General features: G+C 51.0%; 4 protein-coding genes across 4 annotated transcripts; 1 reads left to right on the top strand and 3 right to left on the bottom strand.

Annotated features, from left to right (window-relative positions):
- Positions 1–2,713: 2,713 nt before the first annotated feature.
- On the bottom strand, positions 2,714–3,556 carry LOC120647161. The gene has a single exon (XM_039923829.1). It carries the CDS (start codon positions 3,471–3,473, stop codon positions 2,925–2,927), a length of 549 nt encoding a protein of 182 aa, XP_039779763.1. The 5' UTR covers positions 3,474–3,556; the 3' UTR covers positions 2,714–2,924.
- Positions 3,557–8,056: 4,500 nt separating this feature from the next.
- On the bottom strand, positions 8,057–10,932 carry LOC120647160 (homeobox-leucine zipper protein HOX21-like). Its single transcript, XM_039923828.1, has 3 exons — positions 10,657–10,932; positions 10,127–10,518; positions 8,057–8,963 (listed from the first exon to the last, which is right to left on the bottom strand). The coding sequence occupies exons 1-3, from the start codon at positions 10,862–10,864 to the stop codon at positions 8,559–8,561; spliced, it is 1,005 nt and encodes a 334-aa protein (XP_039779762.1). The 5' UTR covers positions 10,865–10,932; the 3' UTR covers positions 8,057–8,558.
- A 3,532-nt stretch (positions 10,933–14,464) lies between these two features.
- LOC120647158 (uncharacterized protein At3g28850-like) lies at positions 14,465–15,913 on the top strand. Its single transcript, XM_039923813.1, has one exon. The coding sequence runs from the start codon at positions 14,701–14,703 to the stop codon at positions 15,706–15,708; it is 1,008 nt and encodes a 335-aa protein (XP_039779747.1). The 5' UTR covers positions 14,465–14,700; the 3' UTR covers positions 15,709–15,913.
- A 266-nt stretch (positions 15,914–16,179) lies between these two features.
- On the bottom strand, positions 16,180–22,200 carry LOC120647155 (sucrose transport protein SUT1). The gene is made up of 13 exons (XM_039923809.1): positions 21,762–22,200; positions 19,392–19,457; positions 19,207–19,305; positions 19,009–19,073; positions 18,827–18,911; positions 18,701–18,734; positions 18,472–18,571; positions 18,314–18,389; positions 17,797–17,991; positions 17,562–17,705; positions 17,240–17,473; positions 17,044–17,151; positions 16,180–16,931 (listed from the first exon to the last, which is right to left on the bottom strand). The coding sequence occupies exons 1-13, from the start codon at positions 21,942–21,944 to the stop codon at positions 16,761–16,763; spliced, it is 1,560 nt and encodes a 519-aa protein (XP_039779743.1). The 5' UTR covers positions 21,945–22,200; the 3' UTR covers positions 16,180–16,760.
- Between the last annotated feature and the right edge of the window lie 1,574 nt (positions 22,201–23,774).

The following is a 23,774-nucleotide window of genomic DNA, read 5'->3' as shown; positions in this document are numbered from 1 at the left end:
TGAACCCGAGCAGCGTGTGCAGAGTTGGAGAGCCTGAATGGGATGGAAAGCTAGACATGGAGCGAAAAACTTGTTCATTAGTAGGACATTCAACTCTGATGCTGAGAGAACAAAGAGATGATCTGTTTCATAAGGAGTATATTAGTACATAAGACTGCAAATAGTATAGTCCATGGTCCTTGGTTTGCCAAATCCCTGCATTGGTTTCATGTCGAGTCACGGGGAACAGCAGGAATCAAGTCCGGTCCAAGTCCAGCCAGCTGCTGAATACTACTCCTGTTACACTACAGAAGACTGCAGTGTCCTGATCCACTGATACATAGTATCACGGCAGGCAGCGGCGCAACGGGAACATTCATTCATTCAGATTTTAGAGTCCCAAATCAATGGCCGGAGCAAGTCAATGGCTCACCTGCCAACAATTTTGCATACCCTGCACGAATGAGGGGGGAAATGGGGGTATAGAAAATGAAAGGATAAGAATCTTGCTATGAAGACCTATCTAGGAGTAGAAGAAGAGAGGTTGCAGCAGAATATAGGATGCGGTGATTGAGTGGTTGGCGGTTGAGTCTTGCTTGACCTTTCCTGTGTCTCACACACTACTTTACTGCAACGAAAATCATTACTACTCCGTAATACCTTTTTTTTAAGAAATACCGCGTACTACTGCAGTAGCCTTTTGTTGCAAAATTATATTAGATTCTTATGGCTCCTTATAGTTTTACTCTAATCTACTACATGCAAATGTAACATCAGCAAGCAGTTGGCTAGTGGCAGATTGGATACAGCCAGACCAGACCAGTTAGGCAGCGAGCACTATCTCTCTACAGTGAGCACTATCTCTCAACAGTGAGGAGTGTACTGGATTGTTCTAATAAGCCAAAAAAAGAACCATCAGAAGCAACCAAAGTTCAGGATATGGTAAACAACCCACCGTTGGAACTTTTGCTGGAATTAACAAACATAAACGGCAGAGCAACGGGGAACATTTCAACCCTCTCGACACCCCGCACTACTAACAAGCGGTTGACAATTTCTCTGAACTCTGAACAGCCACTGATTCTGTGAAGAGGTGCAGCAGAGGGCAAGCAAAGCGAAAGCGAGATGCGGAGAAAAGGCAAAGGAATCGGAGGAGGAAAAAGATAGCGGCGCCCGGGCCAGGGCCAATGGCATGGTGGTCGACCGGTCCACTACTACCACTCCACTGCAGCGCTGACACCAATCGTCTGAGCCAGGCATCTCTTTTGCTTTGCTTTGGCCTTCAGCAAGAGAAGGATCGCCATTTGCCAGAAAAGGCACACGCCCACGTACCATTTTTTAGATTGTTATTTAGAAAAAAAAAGAGACCTTAAGGATTGGAATATCTCTAAAGAGATAGCTTTGGATAGAAGCGCTTGGAGACTAGCTATCAATGTGCCTGAACCTTGAACTTATTTCTTTCGGGTTTCATCTCTAGCCTACCCCAATTTGCTTGGGAAAAAAGCTATGTTGTTGTTGTTGTTGTTGTTGTTGTATTTAGAAAGAAAAAAAAAGAGATTTTAGATTGTGAAAGGGGAATCGTCCTTTTTTAGGATGGAGTAGTGAAAGCTGCCGATCCTTTAAAATTTGCAAACTGTCGCGAGAATGAATGCCGGTCAGGGATCACCTCAGCGGCCATGTATGGAGCAACTTGAAACTAGTTTAGTGTTGAATGCTTGGTGTGCGTCCACTGTTTGCTGATGCTTATCCTCAGTAGTGAGTCGTGTTACTGATTAGTCCTGCTCTAACATCATCATTAGGACTGGGCCACCATGTTTAGAGAAAGAGATAATCAGACGAACACCGACATAACCATCTAATTGTCCACTGTTGTAGCACTGCTCTGTTATAGCAGCAATGGTCGCTCCTGACCACCATGGTGTTGACTGGCTCGGTGCTCACTGCTCAGCAATCTGCTAAAGTACGCAATGGAACTACCCAAAGGGCGCCATAGATAATTCACTGCATGGGTTGCCTGAAAAAAAATGGAGATTGTGTTTTGATTTTTCATTGAATAATTATCATGACCCCCTCAAAAAAATAATTATGCTAATTTTTTTATGCCTCTCATCTGAGTACAACAGTAATATCTGTTCGTACACGTACATGTACGCGCACACCCACCTTACACCTGCACACCTCACTCACGTCACTATCATGCTAAAATTGTCAACAAATATAACACAAAAGCCTAAGACTAACTAAAAGGCCTCAACAAGGGAAAAAATAAGCCCATAAATAAAATCAAAGCCAAGGCCCAACTACAATCGATCGTTGCAAAATGTACATCAGTTGCACTACTATTTTTTTTTGTTGGATGTGCTAGCTGAGCTAGCCAGGCCAAAGTCACGAGTCAACATAAATAATTGAATTTGAACTGGAAATCATATGAACTACAGACACTAGTTCTTAATAGTTTGGACTAGTAGCAAGTAGCAAAGCTTATTAAGAGAAATGAATTGCGATTTTAGTTGAAGATAATGATGACCGGTGTTAACTGTCACTCGATCAGGTTTTCATACGAAAATGTTATTGTTGAAAATCGTGGTTGGAGAATAGCAAACCTCGTGAAACCCAAAATCACTCACAAATTCAAAGCAAATAAGTGTGCAGAACACAACAGTGATTATACACAAATCAGCCGGCAGATGAGTAGAAAAACTCTTAAAAAATGTGGCCCATGACAAGAGTTCTGTTCTTTGACCCGAATGTGCCGTATCCAACAATTCGTATTGAATATGAAGATATCAACAAGGGAAACAACCGTTAATTTCTCATCTTGCAGAGTTTCAGATGATGTTCACGCGTGGCAAACAGAGCAGAGCAATACAGAAGATGAGAAGAAAACTCTGAAACCCAAAGGGGTTTCAACTTGAACAGCCTGGCTCGTCGCCGTCAGCCCCTCCTCACTGGCTGGCGAGGGAGCCCTCGGCGGCGGCCATGGAGCGGCAGTAGTCGGCGACCTCACGGAACCTGGGCACGCTCCTGAGGTCGACCTTGGTGCCGTCCCTGAGCGTGATGATGATGTCGCCCCACTCGCCGATGAACCGCGGCACGACCACCACGGACGTCACGGAGGAGTAGGGGAAGTCGGTGCGGTCGGCGCCGGAGAGGCCGGACACGACGGTGACCCGCCGGGAGGTGAAGCGGTAGCGCAGGATGAACGCGCGGGACACGGCGGCCAGCGTCAGCGGCAGCCACAGCAGGGTCAAGCCCAGGAGCAGGTTCGCCGCGAGGTCGCCGTAGTGGGCGCCGCCGTCGAAGAACACCGTCTCGGCTCCCTCGCCGCGCGCCCCCGCCGCGTCGGCCCGCGCGAGGACGAGCCGGGAAGAAGCGGCGCTGGCTGAGCGCCTGATCGGCGGGAGGGAGGCCGTGTGGAAGGAGAGCGCCGGTGGCGGCGTCGGGAGGAGAATGGAGGAGACGGCCGCCGCCGCGGCGGTGGACGGCGGTGGCATGGCGCGCCGGTGGATTATTGCTGGAGTCTGGTTGGTGGTGGAGGGATTGGAAGCGCGCGGGGTGGAGGCCGGTGGGGCTTCCCGGTTCTGGTGGTTATCGTGCGCGCGGTTGAAGAGGCACGTGGACGAATCGGATTGGTGCACGTAGGCTTCTTTAGACCCACGAGTACCCTGGGCTTCCTGGGCCTCATTGCTCTGCCTTACCATTTGAGCCTGCGCGCCGCTGTTGGTCTCCAAACTTGGGCTGATGATCTGAAGAAGCGGCCGAAACTGGTCAGTTTCAGAAAACACGGAAGAAATTTTCATATGAACTGATCGCAGTTAACAAATTGCTCAGGAACCTAGAACAACTAACATTACAGAATTCACAGGCAACTGTCCTGAATGATCTTTCCAACTAGAGCGCTGGACTGCTGGCTTGCAACTGTAAGCTATTTTTTCCCCTTTTACTGCTACTTGTACATGTTTGAATGTAGAAGTGTACCAGTGTCAGTATCCCGAGGAAGAAGACATGCAGATGCAGGCCTGCCCCCGCGTCTCTTAGTGAATAGTGATACTTTGACCGTTAATTACGGTGTCAAATAAAGTCAGTTTACAAAACCAACTCCAGAACCCCGCACTAGTGACCCTGAAGAATCTAATGAGGCCTTTGATCGCGCGATTAGATGATGGTTACTGTAGCATCACTGTAGCAAATCATCAATTAATTACCATCATTAGATTCGTCGCGAAAAGTTACACCCATCTCTGAAAAAGTTTTGCAAATAGACTTCATTTAGCACACTATACATGCGAGATTTTTTTTAGCACTAGCTAGCGCTTTGAAAGCAAACAACGAGACCCTACTCCAATCACCATCGCAGATCATTACCTGACAAAAGCACGAACAGTCTGAGCGCAGTGACAGGCACCGACGACGACCACGATATTCCCGCGCACGAGATCCGCAGGAACGTTTGTTTCCCCGGACGGCCAGAAAATTTGGCAACCTTTTCCTCTTGAGACGTGGCCAGCCGCGGGGGGCGGCCGGCAGACATCCCCGCCTACACGCCATGTGCGGCACACCTGTCCGCCCGCCTGGCCCTCCTCGCCCGTCCCGTTAGGTAACGTTTCGTCCGGCCGCCAGCAGGTCACGCGATGCCACGGAAAACTCCGCGAAAGGCACGCGCAGGTGCGCAGAAATCTGTGGATCCCCTGGTTGCCGAGGCGAGGCGACAGGCACAAGTGCGCCGGCGGCGTCTTGGCCATTGCTGGGAACGAATTGGATGGTGCAGGATCCTCCTACATGTATCTATCGATCACATGGCGGGCGCGGAGTTCTCTGTCTAGCGTGTGCGTGCCATGCGGCTACTGGGGTGTGGGTGCCTGTCAGTCAGTTGGGCCGTTGGGGAGAGCAGCTGCGGTTGGCGACACATGCTGACATGCCCCGGTGCCTACTGCGGAATCTGCCATTCCCCTCTCATTCCCTGCGGCGCGCCACTAAAAAACTCGGCTCCGCCATGGCCATGCCCGCCCCGGCTGACTTTCGGCCGCCGCCGGTTCATCATCATGTGCGGTTTCCGTCGCAACACCAACCACCCGCCCTTGGGATGGGCTACCTCTACATGCCGAGGCCACACCCACACCCACAACCACCCGGTTGGTTTTCATCGGTAAATCTCCATGGATTGGAATTGGATCGATCTCGCCCTCGAGCCTGGGACATGGGGGAGAAGGACACATGGTGGTCAGCCGGGCACTGTGCTGTCACGTGGAGCGGACAGCGGAGGAGGAAGGGGCCCCTGGGCACGCATGGCCCTGCTGATCGGGCGATCGATCTCAAAGCAAAGGCACCTAGACTGAGCCCCCCATGGATGGAACAGTTTGGACGCACTATGCGTACATGCCCTCACTGGCAGCTGACCGAGACCGACCGGCCTCTCCTCCGTCCTCGCCCAGCCCGGCGAGCAGAGCATCTCGTACGCACCTGGAGCACACGTAGAACCTACTGCTGCTGCCCTTTTCCCCCTTCTTTTTCCCCCTGATGTGCCGGAAGAAAATTGCGTCTACCAGCCAGAACCTGCATTTCTGAATGTGCGAGCGCAAGAAATTGGAGGATTGTCCTACCTGCACTGAGGAAATAAACGAGCCCATGGTGTTCATCAGTGTGCCAGATTCAGAAACTGAACAGTTAGAAGCCTATTCGGACTGGAATGTTCTCTTCTCACTTCTCACCGGTTCTTGATACCGGTCGGAATCAATGGCCGGTCGTGCATCCATGCATAGATAAATCAATGGCTGGTGTACGGTTCAAAAAAAAATCAATGGCTGGTGTACGAGCATCTCGCGATTCACATCTGGACCAGATCGATCAGGCTGTTCGTGCCGGTACGGTATTGATCAGTTTTGTAACTTGGGCTCGTGCCTGCACATTGTCCAGTACCACTACTGCTCATCTGACACCAAATTACCCACCACCAAGAGCCGTTCCCCAGGCTACCATAATCAACCATGATACGAGACAAAAACCCTTGTGTCCTTTCGCAGAAAGTAAAATGTTTTGCCTGCTGTTTTCTCCATGGATAAGGATAGACCGATCGGCCATGGATCGTCGATCTGTAAAGAGAGGCGATGGCGAAAGAGATTATGTACTTGCAGCCAGTGACGTTGTGAGAGAGGGAAAAAAAACTGAAAAGTTTGCGGTCTTCGTGGGCCCCGCTCGGCAGAGAGGTACGGGGCCAGACACGGTCCTTTGGTTTCTTGCGCCTGTAGCGCTTGGCCCCACCGCCGCTGCTGATCAAGATCAACCCCTCCCTCCACAAGGCAATCGAAGGGATTGCTCCACGACTAGTGGACCCTGCCCATGACGTGACCTACACTCAACGCCATGTACGCTCACTGTTTTGCGTCTTCTCTTTGCTTTTAAAAAATATTTTCTTGTTACTCCTGTCCCAGAAAATGTACTATGGAGATGCAATTGCTATTTATAAATTAGCAACTGTTTATTATTCTTTTTTCAAAACTGTCACCCGAACAAATGACGTTTGCAATTGCCAACCTAAAACTGAATATGCTTAATTTGTTCGTAATCGGGGCATTCAGGCACCCTTTCCTTGCATTGGTTCCTTTGATGAGAATTTTATGGTATCCAATCCTGGCAAAAAAAAATTCACCACGGTTGATCTGTTTGCGCTCTTGCAATTACCATCCCACCAATCAATTCTCGCCGGTCGTAGACAAGCAATCTAGCAAGGTCCAATCCAGACAAACTGTAGCTGCCAGCAATGAGCCAATGCGCGACGTGAACGTACGGCTCATGAGATCAAGCCTGCAGACCGCTGCAGCAGGTAGAAATGAAAAAACATAGACATTCCTTTTCACTATTTAATCAGGTGTTTACTCACTCTCTCCTGTAATATAAGGTATTTTAGCAATTTTAGGATAGACTAAGGGAGAGAACAAAAGGCGCACATACCTCTGAGAGCTCTTGTTTTTTCCTAAAATTAAACAACGGAGGAAGGAATAGAAAAAGGTAAGTATAGAGTTAAGAAAAATTAAATGAATTCCTTTAATAATTGTCCAAAAGTTCTAGAATGCCTTATATCGGAGTATAAATTTTAAACCCTTCAACACAATATATTCAGGACGAAAAGGAGTATGCTATAGAAGTGCTGGATGCTAGCAACATGCGATGTTTTTTTTTTCTTTTGAAAGCTAGGGCGGGAGCGCTGTCATGCCATTTAAGCAAGAGGAGAAAACGAGGTTTTACAATATTGTGATTACATAAAAGAAGCATAAACTCAAAACTCGAAAAAGAACTAACATGGGAAACTAAGATACAATGGGGGCACCACAGGTCCTAAAAGGCAGTTGCATTTTCTCCTTGATAAGTTGTAGGATGATCCTCGGCTCAGCTGCTTTGTCTTCAAAAACTCTCCTATATCTCTGCTTCCACAAGTTCCATGCTGTGTACATGAGGTAGGCTGCCAGCAAGATGCAATGTTAAGTGCCGTAGTCAATCATCAATGAGTGTTTACATCAAGAGGCCATCTTGAGAGCCACCAGCACACAGTATGTTACACACATGTGTTTGTCCCCGACTGGACGAGTTGCCAATTTGGCACAAGATTGATTGATTGAGCTCTGTCAAAAAAACAAGTTGGCCTTTTTCAGAAGCGTAAGTGGTTGGTGAGCAACCTCTCGTGTAAAGGGGGAAAGGGACCCTAGGGAAACAGAGATAGCTGTCCAAATGTTGCTGTTGCCATGCTTTTCTGTTCCTTTTTAAGCGGCCTTAATTGCACTGGGGGATGCCATGCACGCATGCTTCTTTGATCACAAATTTCACAAGAATGTAGTAGATGGATCCGTGTTCAGGGTCAGTATGTAATGGGGGTAGCTAGATTTGACAAGGATAATATCTCACTCGCGACATTCAATGTGAATATGCTTAAGTGCAGTACACTACTTCACTGTACACTGTGTGTGTGTGAGAGAGAGAGAGCCTCAATGGCATTTATCCTTTCTAGTAAAAAATCCTAACCTTATCCAAGTACATATAGAAAAAACCGTTGAACACAATGCCTACCACTACATCATTAGTCACATGTCAAAAAACCAGCCACACATTCTATTGTTTCAGAAAGAAAAATATAAATAGCAATACAACTAGAGAGAGTGAGAGATAGAGATGGATGTACTGCTCAGCTCTTCATCCATACAATTTGCAAAAAGAAAACACCACGCACCTATACAAATTACAACAGTGCATCACAATTCACAAATTTTCATATGTGTCAACAAAAAAAACGCAAAAAAGAAAAAGAAAGAAGATGCAAAAGATACTATCAAAATTCAAACCAAAATCTACCTAATTAAATTACGCCACCTCACTGATTCCCCTTACAACCCCTTCTCATCAAGTCCAATTGCCCAATTTGCGTCACCTTCTTCTCAATGCCTCATAGATACCTCGCCAATCGATCAGACCAGATCATACACAGCTTTGTGGTGCCCCTTCCTCCAGGTCACCAAGAATCCAAATGAATTCGTCGGATCTTTCTGCGATCACACCATTGCAATATATGTTATTGTGACATCCGTGATGGATCAATGGAAGTGCTGGTGGTCGGCCCACGGCCAGAACGGCGGCGGCTCGTCGACGCCGCACAGGAGGTTGCCGAAGCTGGCGGTTTCCGGAGCCTGGACGCCGCCGCCGCCGCCGTGCTGCTCCAGCTTGGGCCCCGACGTGCTGTGCAGGAGCTGGTCGATGTCGACGCCGGCGGGGCGGCCGCCGACGGGAGGGTAGAACGGGATCATGCCGCCGCCGCCGCCGCTGGGGTGCTGATGATGATGCGAAGGCGGAGGGTCCATTGGGCCCTCGGACGGCGGCGTGCGCGATATGTCGAGGTTGATCTCGGAGCTGTTCTCGCTGCGGTTGCTGCAGGACGCCTCCGTCTCCTTGTTGAGGTTGATCAGCTCCGACCCTGCCTCCCTGCCCTTCAGCGCCAGTATCTGCAATGGCACACGAGCCAAGAACTGATCAGAAGAGATAATCAGTAAACACACAACAGCGTTGGATTCAATTCATCTTGACTCCTTGAGAGATGATGGGAATTTTGCATCCGTTGATGTCAAGTTCAGAGCGGAAACGTCAGAGAAGATGATCTATCACTGTAAATCTAGGACATTCTTGCTAGTAGTAGTACATATGTTTGACAAGAAATTCTTGGTAGTACAACACGGTCCCAAACGAGTATCATCTGATAGAAATAATCAGTACATTTGCATTACCAATCACACGAGTACTGATTGTGCCAAAAGTTCTGCAATGTACAGTGCACACATCATGGCAAATTTCAGTTCCGATTGGAAAGCAAAGGGACACTGCACTACACACATGCTGCGCTGAGACGAGGCACAGAGATGCCGGACCGGCCACGATGAAGCCATTGACTGCGGCAGCCATAGCATCTTCCTCAATGGACTCGCTCGCAGTGTCGCACAGTCGCAGAGAGAGGAGAAAGAGGGGGAGGGAGGAAGAAGAAACAGAGACTCGCTGCATATTCTGCTGCTGACCTTTCCAATTCCCACTCCAAAAGCCACTCACTCGCCGCGACGCCGCCCTGCCGTTGCAGCATCAAGATTCCACAAAGGCAGGCAGGCAGGCGGGCGGTACGTAGGCGCGCAGGTGAAAAGGCAGCGCCGGCCATGGGCGCCGCTTCCAACAACCTTTCTGCTGCGTGCACCGAAACCAGAGTTCTAAATAGCCGGCTATAGCTTCCGCTAAAGACGGCTATAGCCTCTAGGAAGGACAACCGCTATGTCATTTAGCCCGCTAAAACCAGCTATAGCCCGCTAAATGCCGGCTATAGCCCGCTAAACGCCGTAACGGTGACCTTGCCGCTAAATGCCTTAGCCGGCGATTTAAAACCATGACCGAAACCCACATGGATCCCAGCTGAGCTATGCTAAGCTAGCTAGGCGTCACCTACCAATCATTGAGCTGGGAATTCAATTATATTGAAGCCACGACCAATCGAGCCGGCCGGATCAACAGCGTGGTGCGGATCACAGGCTCACGCGCGCAGCTAGATCCGGGCTGCCGCCGGCGAGGATCATCAGATGCGGCGAGAAGTAACAGAGCGCGGCGTGGTTGAATGAATAATCGCGGTTACCTCAGCCTGGAGCTTCTTGTTGTGGGAGAGGAGGACGTCGTTGTCGGCCTTGACGGCGTCGAGCTGGCGCTTCAGCACGTCGTAGTCCTTCTCCAGCTGCTTCGTCTTCCACCGCGCGCGGCGGTTCTGGAACCAGATGGCCACCTGCCGCGGCTGCAGGCCCAGCGCGCGCGCCAGCTGCAGCTTGCGCTCCGGCTCCAGCTTGTTCCCGAGCTCGAAGTTCTTCTCCAGCGTCCGCACCTGCTCCACGTTCAGCCGCCGCTTCTTCTCCCCAGCCTGCGAGCCGTCGTCCGACAGCTCGTCCTCGTTTGCGCCGCCGCCGCCGTTCGCCTCGTCGACGCCTCCGACCTCTGCGCCGTACATAGGCCGCTTCCCCAGCATTGGCGCCATACCTGCATCCATATTGCGCGGTGGATCAGTTCCTGTCGGAGGCAGCAGTTGTTAACTAGTGATCGATCTGCGCAAGGGGGTGGCTGCCATGCATCTAATAAACTTCATGCCGATCGATGGATGTGTGCATGCCTGCGTACCTCGGAAGTCTTGGAGGGATGGGCATTGGGAGGAGGGGAGGAATGGGTTGTGGTGAGGATGAAGGGGAGGAGGGAGGTGGTGCTCATGGTGGTGGTGGTGTTCTTGGGGGTCATGATCTGGAGGTGTCTGCTGCATTTGGAGGAGGAAGTTTGGAGGGAAGAAGGGCGAGGGGGAGGACGCCATGCCATTGCTGGCCATTGGCCTCATCAAAGGAGAAGGGCAAGGAGCATGGGGAGTATTTGAGAGAGAGAGAGAGAGAGAGAGAGAGAGAGAGAGAGAGAGAGAGAGAGAGAGAGGCGAGGAAATGATGGAAATATAACAGGGTGGTGGTTGTTATAAAAAGAAAAGAAAAAATGGAAATTATTCTAAAAGATCCAAAAAATCTTTTCTTGAGAAAATCAAATAACTCTAGGGGTTCCTTAAGATGACATGTATTAATGCTGTGAAATATGATGCAAAGTTGATGTGCACATTTGCACAAAATGTTATATAGTATATAGTATATGCTAGTGCTTTTTATATATTATGGAAAAATATGGCCTAATGTTTTCATATTAATTTTTTTAAAAATACTAGTGTGGCAATGCTTAAGTGAAATGCATGAGCTGGCACAAAGGGCAAATAAACGACTAACTTCCTAAAGGCTGACCCTCAAAATGAATAGGTCCTAGCTTCTGCTGTTCCTTTTCTTCTTTAAGTAGAATCTAAATTTCTTGATGCAACCTTTTCTTATCTTTGTGCTGTTCTGTTTCATTTATTTATAATGTTGGTCCTCTACCCATACAAGTGACAGTGTACCATAAGAAATAATCACTAAGGACCTATGTTATCACAACGTGAAGATGTGAGGGACCGTAGAATGAAGAGGGATATATAGTTGACCACATAGGAAAAAATACCAAAAAAAAAGTGGCTCAACATATTGCACAAAAATGGCTCTAGCTATATATGGTAGTATTGATAAGGATCTAGTAATAACTACACATTTTTTTTCATCGGACCAAAAGCTACATTGATGATGATGACCCAATGACAGTCCACACATGATTCCAACTTGATGAGCAAATGAGTAGCGTATCTCACTCGCTCCATCATAGTCGGCACCTGCAGCAGTGCAATTATGCTTGCATGCACACAAAAGATAACTAACTTTAAAGTGGCAAGCAGAGAAGGTTTGGAAAGTCAAGTGCAATCCCTGTGAAACAACAAATAATGGATTCAGTACATCACCTCTACGTACCTAGCTAGTTGAAGCCTTTTCCTAGCCAGATGCTGTGCATGCACATTTATTATAAATCTTGGGGCGCCATTACATTCATGTGCAAATTTGGTCCGTGCGATCAACCATCCGGTCCTGCTACCCATCCTAAGTTTAATTTGGATCTATGCTGGCTTGGCTGGTTCTACCGCCGCGAGATGATGGTGATCTAGTCTGATCCGATCCTGGCCGTCAATTTCAGACGGCGAGTAGAATCCTGAATCCTAACCGACCCACGCACGTTTGGCACGCCGTGCGAACACACGTACGTATATAGAGTTGGTACACATACAGCTGATCAGGAGCAGCGTGAGCCCTACTACTACCGATCTGGATGCTTTGAACGTTTCGTATGTGCAGGTGACGGGTGGATGCAGGATGGATCCGTCGTCCACTCTGGACTCTCGCCACTGGGCATATGGATGATGCGCATGCTGTCTAGATTGTGGCTTGCGTTGGCTAGCCAGCTCCGATCCCCACGACCCCATGTTTGTTATTAGAAAAAAAAAACGAAAAAAGTTTGGGCACAGCCAGGGATGGATGGCACGCACAGGCAGAGGGCGGAGAGTGACGTATGCACCAGGCACCGCGTCGCACGCATGTGGTCAGATCGATCGGATCAGATCAGATCCAGCCGCCCCGCCGGTGGTGTACTACGTCAATGCCACCGTGTGTGATGGGTTGATCCTCCGTGACCGTGTGGCACGAAGCTTCAGGCAGGTACCTACTAGTCGCTCGCACACGAACATGCTGCAAGTAGCCTGCAGCGTCGGCACACGGTAGGCTATCTTTTACGTGCAGATCGTGCAATTTGCGATGCCAGAAGGCTTGATGAGTAAACGCCATGTGATGCGTGAGATCGATGGGAGAGCGAGAGACGAGGATGCACGCCGCAGCAACAGCAAGGGGGCGTGGTGGCCCCGCGCACAGCGAGACGTGCAGCGTACATGGCTCATGGGCGCGGGCCCACCGCACGTTCCTGGTGCTCCCGGCCCGCCTGCTGCTAGTGCGAGCCGGCCGGGTGGCCCCCCCCGGCGCTAGTTGGCCTGGCCTCTGCTGGCGTTGGCGCGAGGCCAGCGGCACATGGCCTTGTTAGTTAGGAGAGATCCCAGCGGCCGGGCCGGCGCACGCATCTCCTTGGATTGGACCCCGTCTTCCTCTCTCGCTCCCTCCTGCGCCGCTGCGCGAGGGGGACTAGTGGGTGTGTGTACAGGTACAGCGGCGCACCGGGCCGTCTGGAACCTTCTCGCGCGCCCCAACCCTCACCCTCACGTGCCAGCCACATCCTCCCTGCACGCATGTATGCCATCCGATCCACTTGCGCGCCGACGGCGATTACATCCTCGATCTCAACTCCATCTCCGTGGCCGACGGCGGCGCGCGGTCGTTAACTGCCGCTGCTAGCTGCTTATGCTAGCCTAGCGTGCGCAGCGGAGCGTCGCGTCACGGTAGTAGCTAGGTGACAAATGTAATGGTGGAGTAGTGCAATGTCCCGTCCCGGGTCACGACGGTGACGCGTAGATCGTGGCGCCGGCGACCGCCACGGCCCAGCCGCACCAGGGATCGGCGGAGGAACGGCGGCGGCGGGAGGGGCCGGTCACCAGCGCGCCAGCACTTGGGGGGCCAGCCTCCAAAGGGAAGCGACCCATCTAGTCAGCCTGCTGAACCTCGAGCGAAAGAAAATCAATCAATTGCTCAATCTCAAAACTCCAGTGAACTTGGGCTGGACCAGAAGTTTGTCATTGTCTTCGTGTGTGTATATATACGGCCCAAACCCAATAATCATTGTCGAATGGGCCGTGCACATCATAGTTCCCTCTTTCTTTTTCTTTTTCTTGCGGGGGACTAGGTTCTTATTATTGATCTGTCAGAGTGTCAGTCAACCGATGTTGTTTCTTCCACGAGTACACAATACTACAAATCTTATTCTTCTTTTTATTACGAAAGGATTTCTTTTTTTGAAATAAAGTGCTTCTATTTGGCAATTCGCATGTACTGGCTGCTTGCCTACTTCCCCAAGTTATGTTGCATTTGCATATTATAAAAAAAACGTAATTATGCTGCATTTTTTTTTCTTGCCCCAAAGCTGCACGCTTATATGTAACTTCGTGCAAGTGCTACAAAAGAGAAGCTCCAAAGCCAGAGCCCCCCCTGTGAACAGGGTCCTCGAATCAAGGGCAGAGAAGATGCGTACAGAAAAAGCAGCGCGAAAAGGAAGAAATCAATGATTGTTTGACTAACACGGCCCTAAACCAAAGGTTAAATTCACTAGCTGCTACTGCTATGGCCATAAACAAACAAATGAGGGCCATTCCCCGGCTCTCTTTTTTTAATTAAAAAACATGAAGGACCACCATTTGAACTTCCCTCCAAAAGTTCAGGCTCCCAAGTGTGAATGTTCCAAAACCATTCTCTTCAGGAAGGGGAGAAAAAAAAGGAAGAAGAATGTGTTAGCACTGTTATTCTTTTTATGCCAATCACTGAATTGGGCAAACATTATTCAGACGCTGCTGGTAAATCTTACTACTTTGTCAAGTCTTAATCCTGGCAGTAGTTTTATATCCCCAATGGCCAAAGCCAAATATATAAAGGATCCTAAACCCCAGAAACCCCGATCCCAAAAGATCAGTCCTCCAGCTCATCCATCCACTGCTTGGAACTTCTCAACATTGTGCTCCTACCTGACTGATCTGTGATGACACTGGCAGCCTGGTAATCCAATCCAAACTACTAGCTTCTTCAGATTGCCAGTTAGCCGCTGTCCCTGGTCTTGTCCACAGGAGCCATGGGGTGCACCACCTCCAGGCAAGCCCGGCACGACCTCCGGTACTGCCCGTCGCCGATGGCGCTGCCGCGGAGCCAGTCGTTCCCCGCCCGGTGCCCCAGCGACGCCGGCGTCCACGTGGTCCGGCTCACGTCGTCCACGCTGGGCTCCCTCGAGCTCGAGAAGGCCCTGCCGCGGGCGCCGGAGCCCGCCGCGGCGCGCGCGCCCACGAGGCTGGCGCCGCGCACGCCCACCATGACGCCGCCCAACGAGCCCGAGGACATCGACGCGTGGGCGCTCATGGCGGGCCTGGAGGACCACTCGCCGCTGCTCACCGCGCCGTTCGGGCGCCACTCCTTCTCGTTCCCGGTCGCCGCGGCGCCGCAGGAGCTCGCCGCGTCCGCCAAGGTCACGCCGCTACCGATGCCCCAGCCTCACGCCGCCGCCGTCGCGACGGACGTCGGCGAAGGGAAGGCGGGAAAGGAGAAGGCGCCTCCGCGGCGGGCGGTGCTCTACTTCACGTCGCTGCGCGGCGTGCGCGCCACGTACGAGGACTGCTGCCTGGCGCGCGCCATACTCAAGGGCTACGGCGTGCGCCTCGACGAGCGCGACGTATCCATGCACCGCGGCTTCCGGGACGAGCTCAGCGGCCTCCTCGGCGTCGCGAGCGGTGGCGCGCTCGCCGCCAAGTGCTGGGCGCCGGCCGCGCCCGCCCTCCCCAGCCTGTTCGTGGACGGGGAGCTCGTGGGCAACGCCGAGGAGCTGAAGCGGTTGCACGAGGCCGGGGAGCTCGCGGTGAGGCTGGCCGGGTGCGAGAGCGCGGCGGCCGCGGGCGACGCCGGCGCGTGCGAGGCCTGCGGCGACGTGCGGTTCGTGCTCTGCAAGACGTGCTCTGGCAGCTGCAAGGTGTACGTGTACGACGAAGGCGAGCAGGACGACGCGTCGGGCGAGGACGGCGGTGGTGGGTTCCGGCGGTGCCCGGACTGCAACGAGAACGGCATCGTCAGGTGTCCCGCGTGCTGCTGCTGAGGCGCTTGCGGTTTTGGACACGCGACGTGACGGGCGCAGTTTTTTCCCCCTTCGCGTGCGCCACTTGGGTGTGGTGCACGTTAAGCCCCCTTATGGTTTGTGAATGGTCTTGTATTCTTAGCTTGCGTGCGTGATGGACGGTCCGCGATGACCGTGGTGTCTCTGTTTGGAATTTTGGGCGGCACGTTAATTAACATGTGCCAATGCTTCATCAGTGGCGTTCATTCCCTGAGAAACTCTGAGCTCTCCTGGTCGACAACGAACTGGATCTTTCGCCGACCTGAGCGGCCGTGGACCGCTTCGTCTACGCGTCGCTCCTTTTGCTCGCGACACGACACGGGCGCGGTGGCCGTTGCCTGGTTGGAGCAGTTGGTTGCGATTCAAAGCCGGCGCCGGCGCCGGCGCTGTCGCCGTCGCGGCGCGTTTTTATATAGGAGTACGCAACAAAAGCGAGCTGCAAGAACGGGACAATTGGAGCAAAACAAGGCGCTTCCATTGCTCCGACCAAAAATCTTAAACGGCGGACAATACATAGTAGATGTTGGAGTAGGTCTAGTAGTTCTAGCTCTAGACCAATCAAGAACATCATCATCTAGTACTGCAGCCTCTACTACGGTAGAGCAACTAGTAGCTTTCTGAATTCTGATAATCTGATCACGCAAACACATGACACGGTTCATGCTGCACATTTTGGTCGATCGAATACCTTTTTTTTCTCCCTGATCAGTCCGCTGAGATGAGCTACACACATGCATGATCGACAACAGGAGCAAGCGCGACCGCTGCCGGTCGACGGAGCCCTCACGACGCACCAGCTTTTAACTGACCTACTCGCTCCTTACACTAGCTAGCTAGCAGAGACCAGACCTTGGTACCAGCTGGTGCTGGATGCTCGCGTTACCTTTCTCCACCACTTGCCCACGCCTGCCTATCTACCGGACACAACAAGCACGATGGTTTCCCGTTCTTATTCTGTTCAACATACAAACTCTTCTTCTTGCGCGCCGGCCGGCCTGATCCGGTCGGCCGGCGGCGGCCAGGCGGGGCCGGGCTCAGTGGCCGCCCCCGCTGACGGCCCGGAACTGGCGCTTCGAGATCCTGGGCAGGATGAACAGGCCCACGATGCCGCCGATGAGCGCGAAGCCGGACGCCACGCCGAACGCCGGGATGTTCCCCTTCCCGAACAGCGCGTCCCACGGGCCAGCGCCTAGAGCGATGATCACCTGCAGATCCAAAGCATAGTTGCGGACGTGAGCACACTGCGATCGATCAAGGGCAGACAGACAGACCCTGCCATGAAATAAATTCAGAGGCCGGCAGAACAGCGCTGCTGACCTGAGGGATGACAATGGAGATGTTCAGGACGCCGGTGCAGAGCCCTTGCCCGCCGCCTTTGGTGGCCGCCAGCTGCGCCGTCACGGCGAAGGGGACGCTGTACAGGATCTGCACGGTTCACACCAAGGCTGTGTCAGCAGCAAATCCTTGCGGGAACATGCCGTGGCGTTGGGTGAAGAGCTGAAGATGTGCTTACAGCGAGGGGGACACCGAGGAACGCGAACAGGACCAGGCACACGGCCTTGATGCTCGTGCTCGCCGTGATGGCGTCCTGCACGTATCCGTGGTAGTCCTTGAGCGACCAGAAGCTGATGAGCGCGGTGGCCGCCATGGCGACGCAGACCATGAAGTTGCTCGTCACCCACACCAGCCTCGGCCCGACCTTCCGGCACATCGGCTCGATCAGGAAGGAGCTGAACCCTAGAACTATCTGCACGCGGTGGGGTGATGAAGCTCCTGGTCAGCAATTAACTGGGACAGAGTTTACGGATTCTGGAAATGAGTGGGACGAATCTTACCGAGTTGAGTAGCAGCCCGAACGAGCCAACTCTGACACCTTCGTCGAACGCTGCGATCTGAGCAGTGGTACCCTTTGGGTCGCCGTGGTAGATCTCACGGCCCATCCAGTCGGTGTCGTAGAGGATGAACGGGAACCACGAGAGCTGCAAGGACAGTGCCAGCATCAGTACAGAATTCGGTCAGATCAGACACCCTGAAATCAGTGAACAAGCTTGATGGCTCTGCATGGCGTACCCAAGTAAGACCAGTTACAAGAAGCACGGACGGCATCCCAGGGGGCAAGTTCTTGAATCCCTTGAACACGGCAAGCGGACCGGTAGCTTCAGCTTCAACCTCACCGTTTGCTTTTGTTGGGAGGTTTTGATTTCCTTTGTATGGTACTTCCTTGGCGAAGATCAGGGTTATAGTCAAGCAGAAGATCAGGAACACCTGAACACACACACAAAAAGAAAAAGAAACACCCAAGATTTTTATTTTAATTGTTTATTTTGAACAGGCCCCGACAGGTTAACAAGATTTAGCATCTATGCAGATCATAAATAAACATGATCATAAATCAACATGGGAGGAATATATGCGGAAAGACAACGAAAAGAAAAATATCTGAGTTTTAGCATCTATGCGAATCATAAATCAACATGGGAAGAATATATTCTTAAAGGTTATTATGTGATACATAACCAGATCATTGTAATATATTTGTATTCATAAATATCCTGTGAACATGTTGCGAGATATTTATAGAACTTACCACAGCCACCAGAAATGCACCTTTCAGGTTTGCACAGGCTTCACAGCAGGCTCTTGTTTTCAGGAAGGGAAACCACCTGTATATGATGATATCAGTTATGCAGGATCCACATTTTCAGCTGGATAAAAAATAATTATGTACAAGAGTGCAGGACTTACTTGTGCCAATTGTTTGTGGAACCAGAGGAGTACCCTAGGATATTTCCCAATGCCATCCAAGAACAGAAGATTGAATTAGCTGCACTAGGGCCATGACGACCTGTTGAGCGAAAAAAAAAAAGAGTTGCAGATCAGGTTGCGAGTTCCACTGATATCACAACCACTACTAGTACTGGTCTTTTGCTAACAATTGCTGGTAAAACCTGAAGTGAGTTAGCTGTGAAATTACCTGACAGATCAGCCATTAGGGCACGAGCTGGACCCTGGCAGTTGAATGCAGAATGTCAGATTTTATTATAGTGCATCTCAAACTGATTCGTCTGAAACTCTGAATTGCTGATATAAATGTACTCACTTGCACGGTATTGTTGGAGAAGTCAAGTAACCAGAACCCCAGAACATAGACGATTGCAGCATGCCAACGAGGACCATGGTAGAGGCTGTATTACACATCATCGAGTTTCAGATCAACTGAGACACATGCGAAGCAAAAGACAAATCTATTTGAGGCAGTAGCCCCAGAGCGAAGCAGCTAACCTGCACTCTTCCTTTGTGTCGCCCAGAGCAGCTCCAATGTCTGATGAGAATCCAACGATCACAACCTGCACAGCATAAGCTTGAAAAATATTAGTAGGGAACCTCGAGAGAGGAGCAACAGAGAGTGAGTTTCAGTTCAGTTCTAAGAAAATAGCGAAAGGGATTAGACATTAGAGAGAGCGCGTGTGAGGTTCTTACGGCAAGACAGATGAGCAGACATCCAGTCAGAATAAATGGCCTCCGGCGCCCCCATCTCGCGGTGCACCTGTCACTGTACAGACCGACGAGCGGTTGAACCTGAAAGGCAGTAGAAGAAGGATCAATGGATAATTACCGCAGTAAGAAAAAAAATAACATCTGTGCAAAAATAATATGGTACTCACCACTAAGCCAGCAATAGGGCCGCATAGCCACATGAATGAAGTAAGGGCGTGTGAAAGCCCCAGAGTCTGCACGAATATAGGCAAAATTCAGAGATCAGCGATAGTATGTAATGACTTTGCAACTAGTTCAATTTGTGAATTTTGCACTGCAAAGATAACTACTCTTTGTAACTAATTCAGAGATCAGCCAGATACATTATCAGTAATGGAGAAAACTACTTGCAACGAACCGACATAAGGCAGTGTCAATTTTTTTCATTAATAGAGAAGAACATTGTCATTAGATTTTGTTAGTTGGTTTGGTCTGCGCATCGAGATACATCGGCCAGGACATATCTTTTTACAAACACACGGAAAAAGGGAATATATCTGGCCGAAGGTTCCTCTTTAATCTGACCCTCCAGGTCGCACGGTGCGGTTAGGCAACGTGCCAGATCAAACCTGACAGATTCGCCTGCACACGCACTACACCAATCGGCTCGATGGCACTTGGCTCAACAAGGCTACGGCCTACCCGCAGCGAGCATAAACTTTATCCAAAGTAGCCCGCCGATAAAATATTCCGTTCGATCAATAATGAACACTTTTTTTTTAGGAACATACGTGAACAGTTCCTTTTTAATGGACAGTGGATGAAGGTTCTAAAACACATGCTGATTTTGTTCGACATGGGCAGGCACCGGTAGAAGGCAGGGTGCCGTGCGCGCACATAGAAAGGCCTCCTTTATGACGTAAGATTCTCAAAACGTAGAATCCGAATTGGCTTTCAATTGCAATTTGACAGGAATCCATAACGTAAGGAACTTTGTAATGGAACGTTTGGATACAAACATGAGAAATGCAGATCTGGCTGGACCTCATATTGGATTTCCTCTAAATTTTTTATTGGTTGATACGAATTATATGGGATTCTATTTCTAGGATGTCCAATAATATGTTTCAAAGGGCCACGTAGGAAAAACATCATATAGGAATCGAATCGTATAAACTCCCTCCACCAATTCTTTGTCCTAATTCCTTTTTTTTAAAAAGAATCTTTTGCTCTAAAGGGGCCGCACTAGTTGATAATTTTCATTTTTATTACTATCTATTTATATGTCTGAAAGAATAATATCATACTTATTTTTCCATATCTATTTGTTCCAGTGGCAAAAAAAATAAAGGTGGGTAAAGTGAAATAAATTATATGTGGTCTTTTGCACTATTTTATTTCTGAGCCTAGAAAATTAGCCCGGAACATAACAAATTTGGCAATCACTTACAAAAAACAAACTTTTGTTTTTGCGTCGATGAAAATACGGTAGGTCAGGGTTTGTTTAGGACGACCATACATAACGTGTGGTCTTTGTTTGGAACTTTGGACGGCGGGCCAAATGGTCGGTTATGGCTTGAGGTTTCCCTATCCACCAGAGCTTGCAAACTTCTGGTAGAGAATTCATTTGGCGAGAGACTGCAGGTACGCCGCCCGAGTGGCCGACCACTGCACGCAGGCACCGTCCGCCTCCGGATTTTTGGGAAAGCCTACCTTTTTTTTTTGAAAATTAGTACCTTTTTGAATTTGAGCCATATATAGGAAGTCATGGTGTAACTACTGGCACACATGAGGAGGTGTCAAATGAAGCAGTGACTCCGGACATCATACTACTGGTAACGTCACTCAAGTTCATCCACTTTATAAAACAAATGTTTTTGTATGGTTTGACTAGTGCACATCAGAGATGACCTCCATGGCTCCATCGAGGTTCAGGCTCTAAGTAGGAGTAGTTGCTGGGGTAGAGGAAAAGTGGGCAATTAATACGACCCCAAGCAAGAAGATGCATCATGATCGATGGAGCGATTGATCGGGAAGGGTCGGTCCATCCATGTATTGGCGATGGCTACGCGCTCCAATCTAGATGAGACCACCGTCAAGTAGAAACAAAGTGTAGCTATCAACGGCAAGTTTTGGCCACATGTTTCATCAGATACTGACCATCAACACAACTACTTTCATTCGTAAGCCTGGCGAGGTAAAGACAAAATGGAATTTTGGTCAAAGCTACCGTTTCAAAAAAATTTAAGATATAGGACCCGACTCGATGATGATTGTATACGCGTTTCCTAAGAAAAAAAAAATACCCGGCTGTGTGATTGAAAAGTTGCAGGCAAATTCTCCCTAGCCTGCGCGTGCGCGTTCGGATGCTCGATCACAGCCGTTGGTGGCGGCGACGAGAGCATACGTGTACGTGCGCGGCGCACGAGAACATACTACTATGTTTTATAATAATATAATCTCGTAGCATGCACGCACGCGCGCCGTGCACGTTGGGCCGCCACGTTCGAGGGGATCGCGAAGGGGAGCTAGAGCGTGCGTCGATGATGTATGTATACCTGCACGTAGGGCGTGAGCAGGGAGAGCTGCAGCGCCCAGCCGTACTGCACGCCGCCGGCGACCGTGCCGGCGAGGATGAGCCTGCCGAGGCTGATCGGCGCGGGCGCGTCCGCCGCGCCGCCGCGGCCCCCGGCGCCGCGGACGCCCACCGTGAGCTCGAGCTCGCCGTCGCCGCGAGCCATGGAGCACGTACGTACTACGCCGCCGCCGGCGAGGTCACCACCAGAAGATCAACGACCTTATATATACGGGTCGCCGGCCGGGAGGTCGGAGAATTCGAATCGGGATCGCAGGGACGGACCAAAGGGGAAGCAGAGCTTTGCCAGCCGCTGGAGTCCCGGGCGCGGAGGGGGTGACGAGAATGGAAAGGGGCGGGTGGGGGGTGGAGGTGCGCTGGGAGCGCGCGGGGAGTGAGGCGAGCGAGGTGGGTTTGTGTCTGGAGCGGGGGGAAGATGGCGAGGCATTTAAAGGAAGACAAGGCCGTGGTGGCCTTGGTTCGTTGCCCTTCGGCCTCTGCGCGCGCGACGCACCCGACCACGGCACCGGCCCGGCCCGGAGCGCACCGGACCACCCTGGCCAGTGGCCTAGCCCGGATGCGGCCACCCGTCCGCCATCCTACACACCCTTCCATCCACCAAGCAGCAGCAGGACGAGCAATTAATTATGGCTACATCCACACGGGTACCAGGAAGGGCTAGCACGCAGTGCCCTTATCCATCTGGGATAACCGGATAATAATTGCTTTCCAGGTCGTCTGATCTCGATCGGGCCGATGCGGGGCGCTTTATTCGGCCCGTGAGGAATTAGCACTTGGGTGCCCGTAGCACTTATCCACCATGCAGCGGCAGACAGACAGAGAGGGCTTGCTCTGCTAATTTGCTCTGCATGGCTACGCTACGCCGGCGTCGTCACTCGTCAGTGCTCAGGAACAAGCCAAAAGGGCTAATTAAACACACACGATCGGTGGTCTTTGGCGCAAGGTCAACTGCTGTGGCGTTGGTCCAAGCGCGGTGACGTGCAGGGTGGATGGGAGCGCTGGTGACACCATCACGCACGCCGTACCACCGGCCGGCATGGTCGTACTAGTAGGTGTCAAGCAGGGGGCTTCTTCACCGCTTCAGGGCGGGTGACAGACACGCCATCAGATCAGCAGCCTGCGCATCTGCTAATTTTGGAGTTCCCCGTTGACATCATCGTCGTCACTTCGCGTACATTCTGCTTTGCTCAGAGCCTATATATATAGGATGGGGGGTCACGGCCGTAATCCGCGACGAAGAACACGGGTTTACCTAGTGAGCAGAGGGCCTCCCGCGCATGGGCGGGCGCATGCATGCAGCGCGCGGCCTCGCTCGATCAGCAGCTTCTTAATTTGCAACCGATCCCCATGCATGAGCCCCCTATATTTTTTGAGGATTTATACCTCCCCTCCCCTCCCCACAGCCACAGACAAGAGATTGCATACGCACGGTGTACATGTAGTTGAAACGGAAAGGGATGGAACTTTAGTCTGGTTTACTCGCCTCCATCATTCCTTCGTTGAGTTTCCACATCAAACTCCAACGACAACTTCCACTCTGGGCCAAAGCACCATTAATTAATTTATTGCTCTAGTCGTTGGAGTACTAGGCTACAAGTAGTACAGCACTGACGAGCATGGTGGATGCCAATTCATCATCTAAAGTACTCCTACCTGTGTGGACCGTAGCTGCATGCCACGTCGGAGTCAAATGCTAATTAAAATCCATTGCCAAAGCATGCCCCCCAAGAGGCATCAAATGCGGTGTGGTCATGATCACCATCGTCCATGCTTGGACTCTTGCGCGAAGGAGCTAGCACTCGATTATTTTTCTTTCTCCTCGCTCTTGGACCCGTGCCAGCATGCAGTCAGTTCCAAGCGTCGCGCGGCTCATCAGAGCTTTGTTCGCTTGCTATGCTAGATCACTGGCATGGACTTGCATGTCTGCGCTACTAATGCACAGCACCGGTCTCCACCCCAACCAGTTTCAGCCTAG

The sequence above is a fragment of the Panicum virgatum genome, chromosome 9K, assembly GCF_016808335.1.
Source record: "Panicum virgatum strain AP13 chromosome 9K, P.virgatum_v5, whole genome shotgun sequence".
Lineage (NCBI taxonomy): Eukaryota > Viridiplantae > Streptophyta > Magnoliopsida > Poales > Poaceae > Panicum > Panicum virgatum.
The sequence above is the reverse complement of the archived record's forward strand: the minus strand, read 5'-3'. Positions and strand labels throughout refer to the sequence as shown.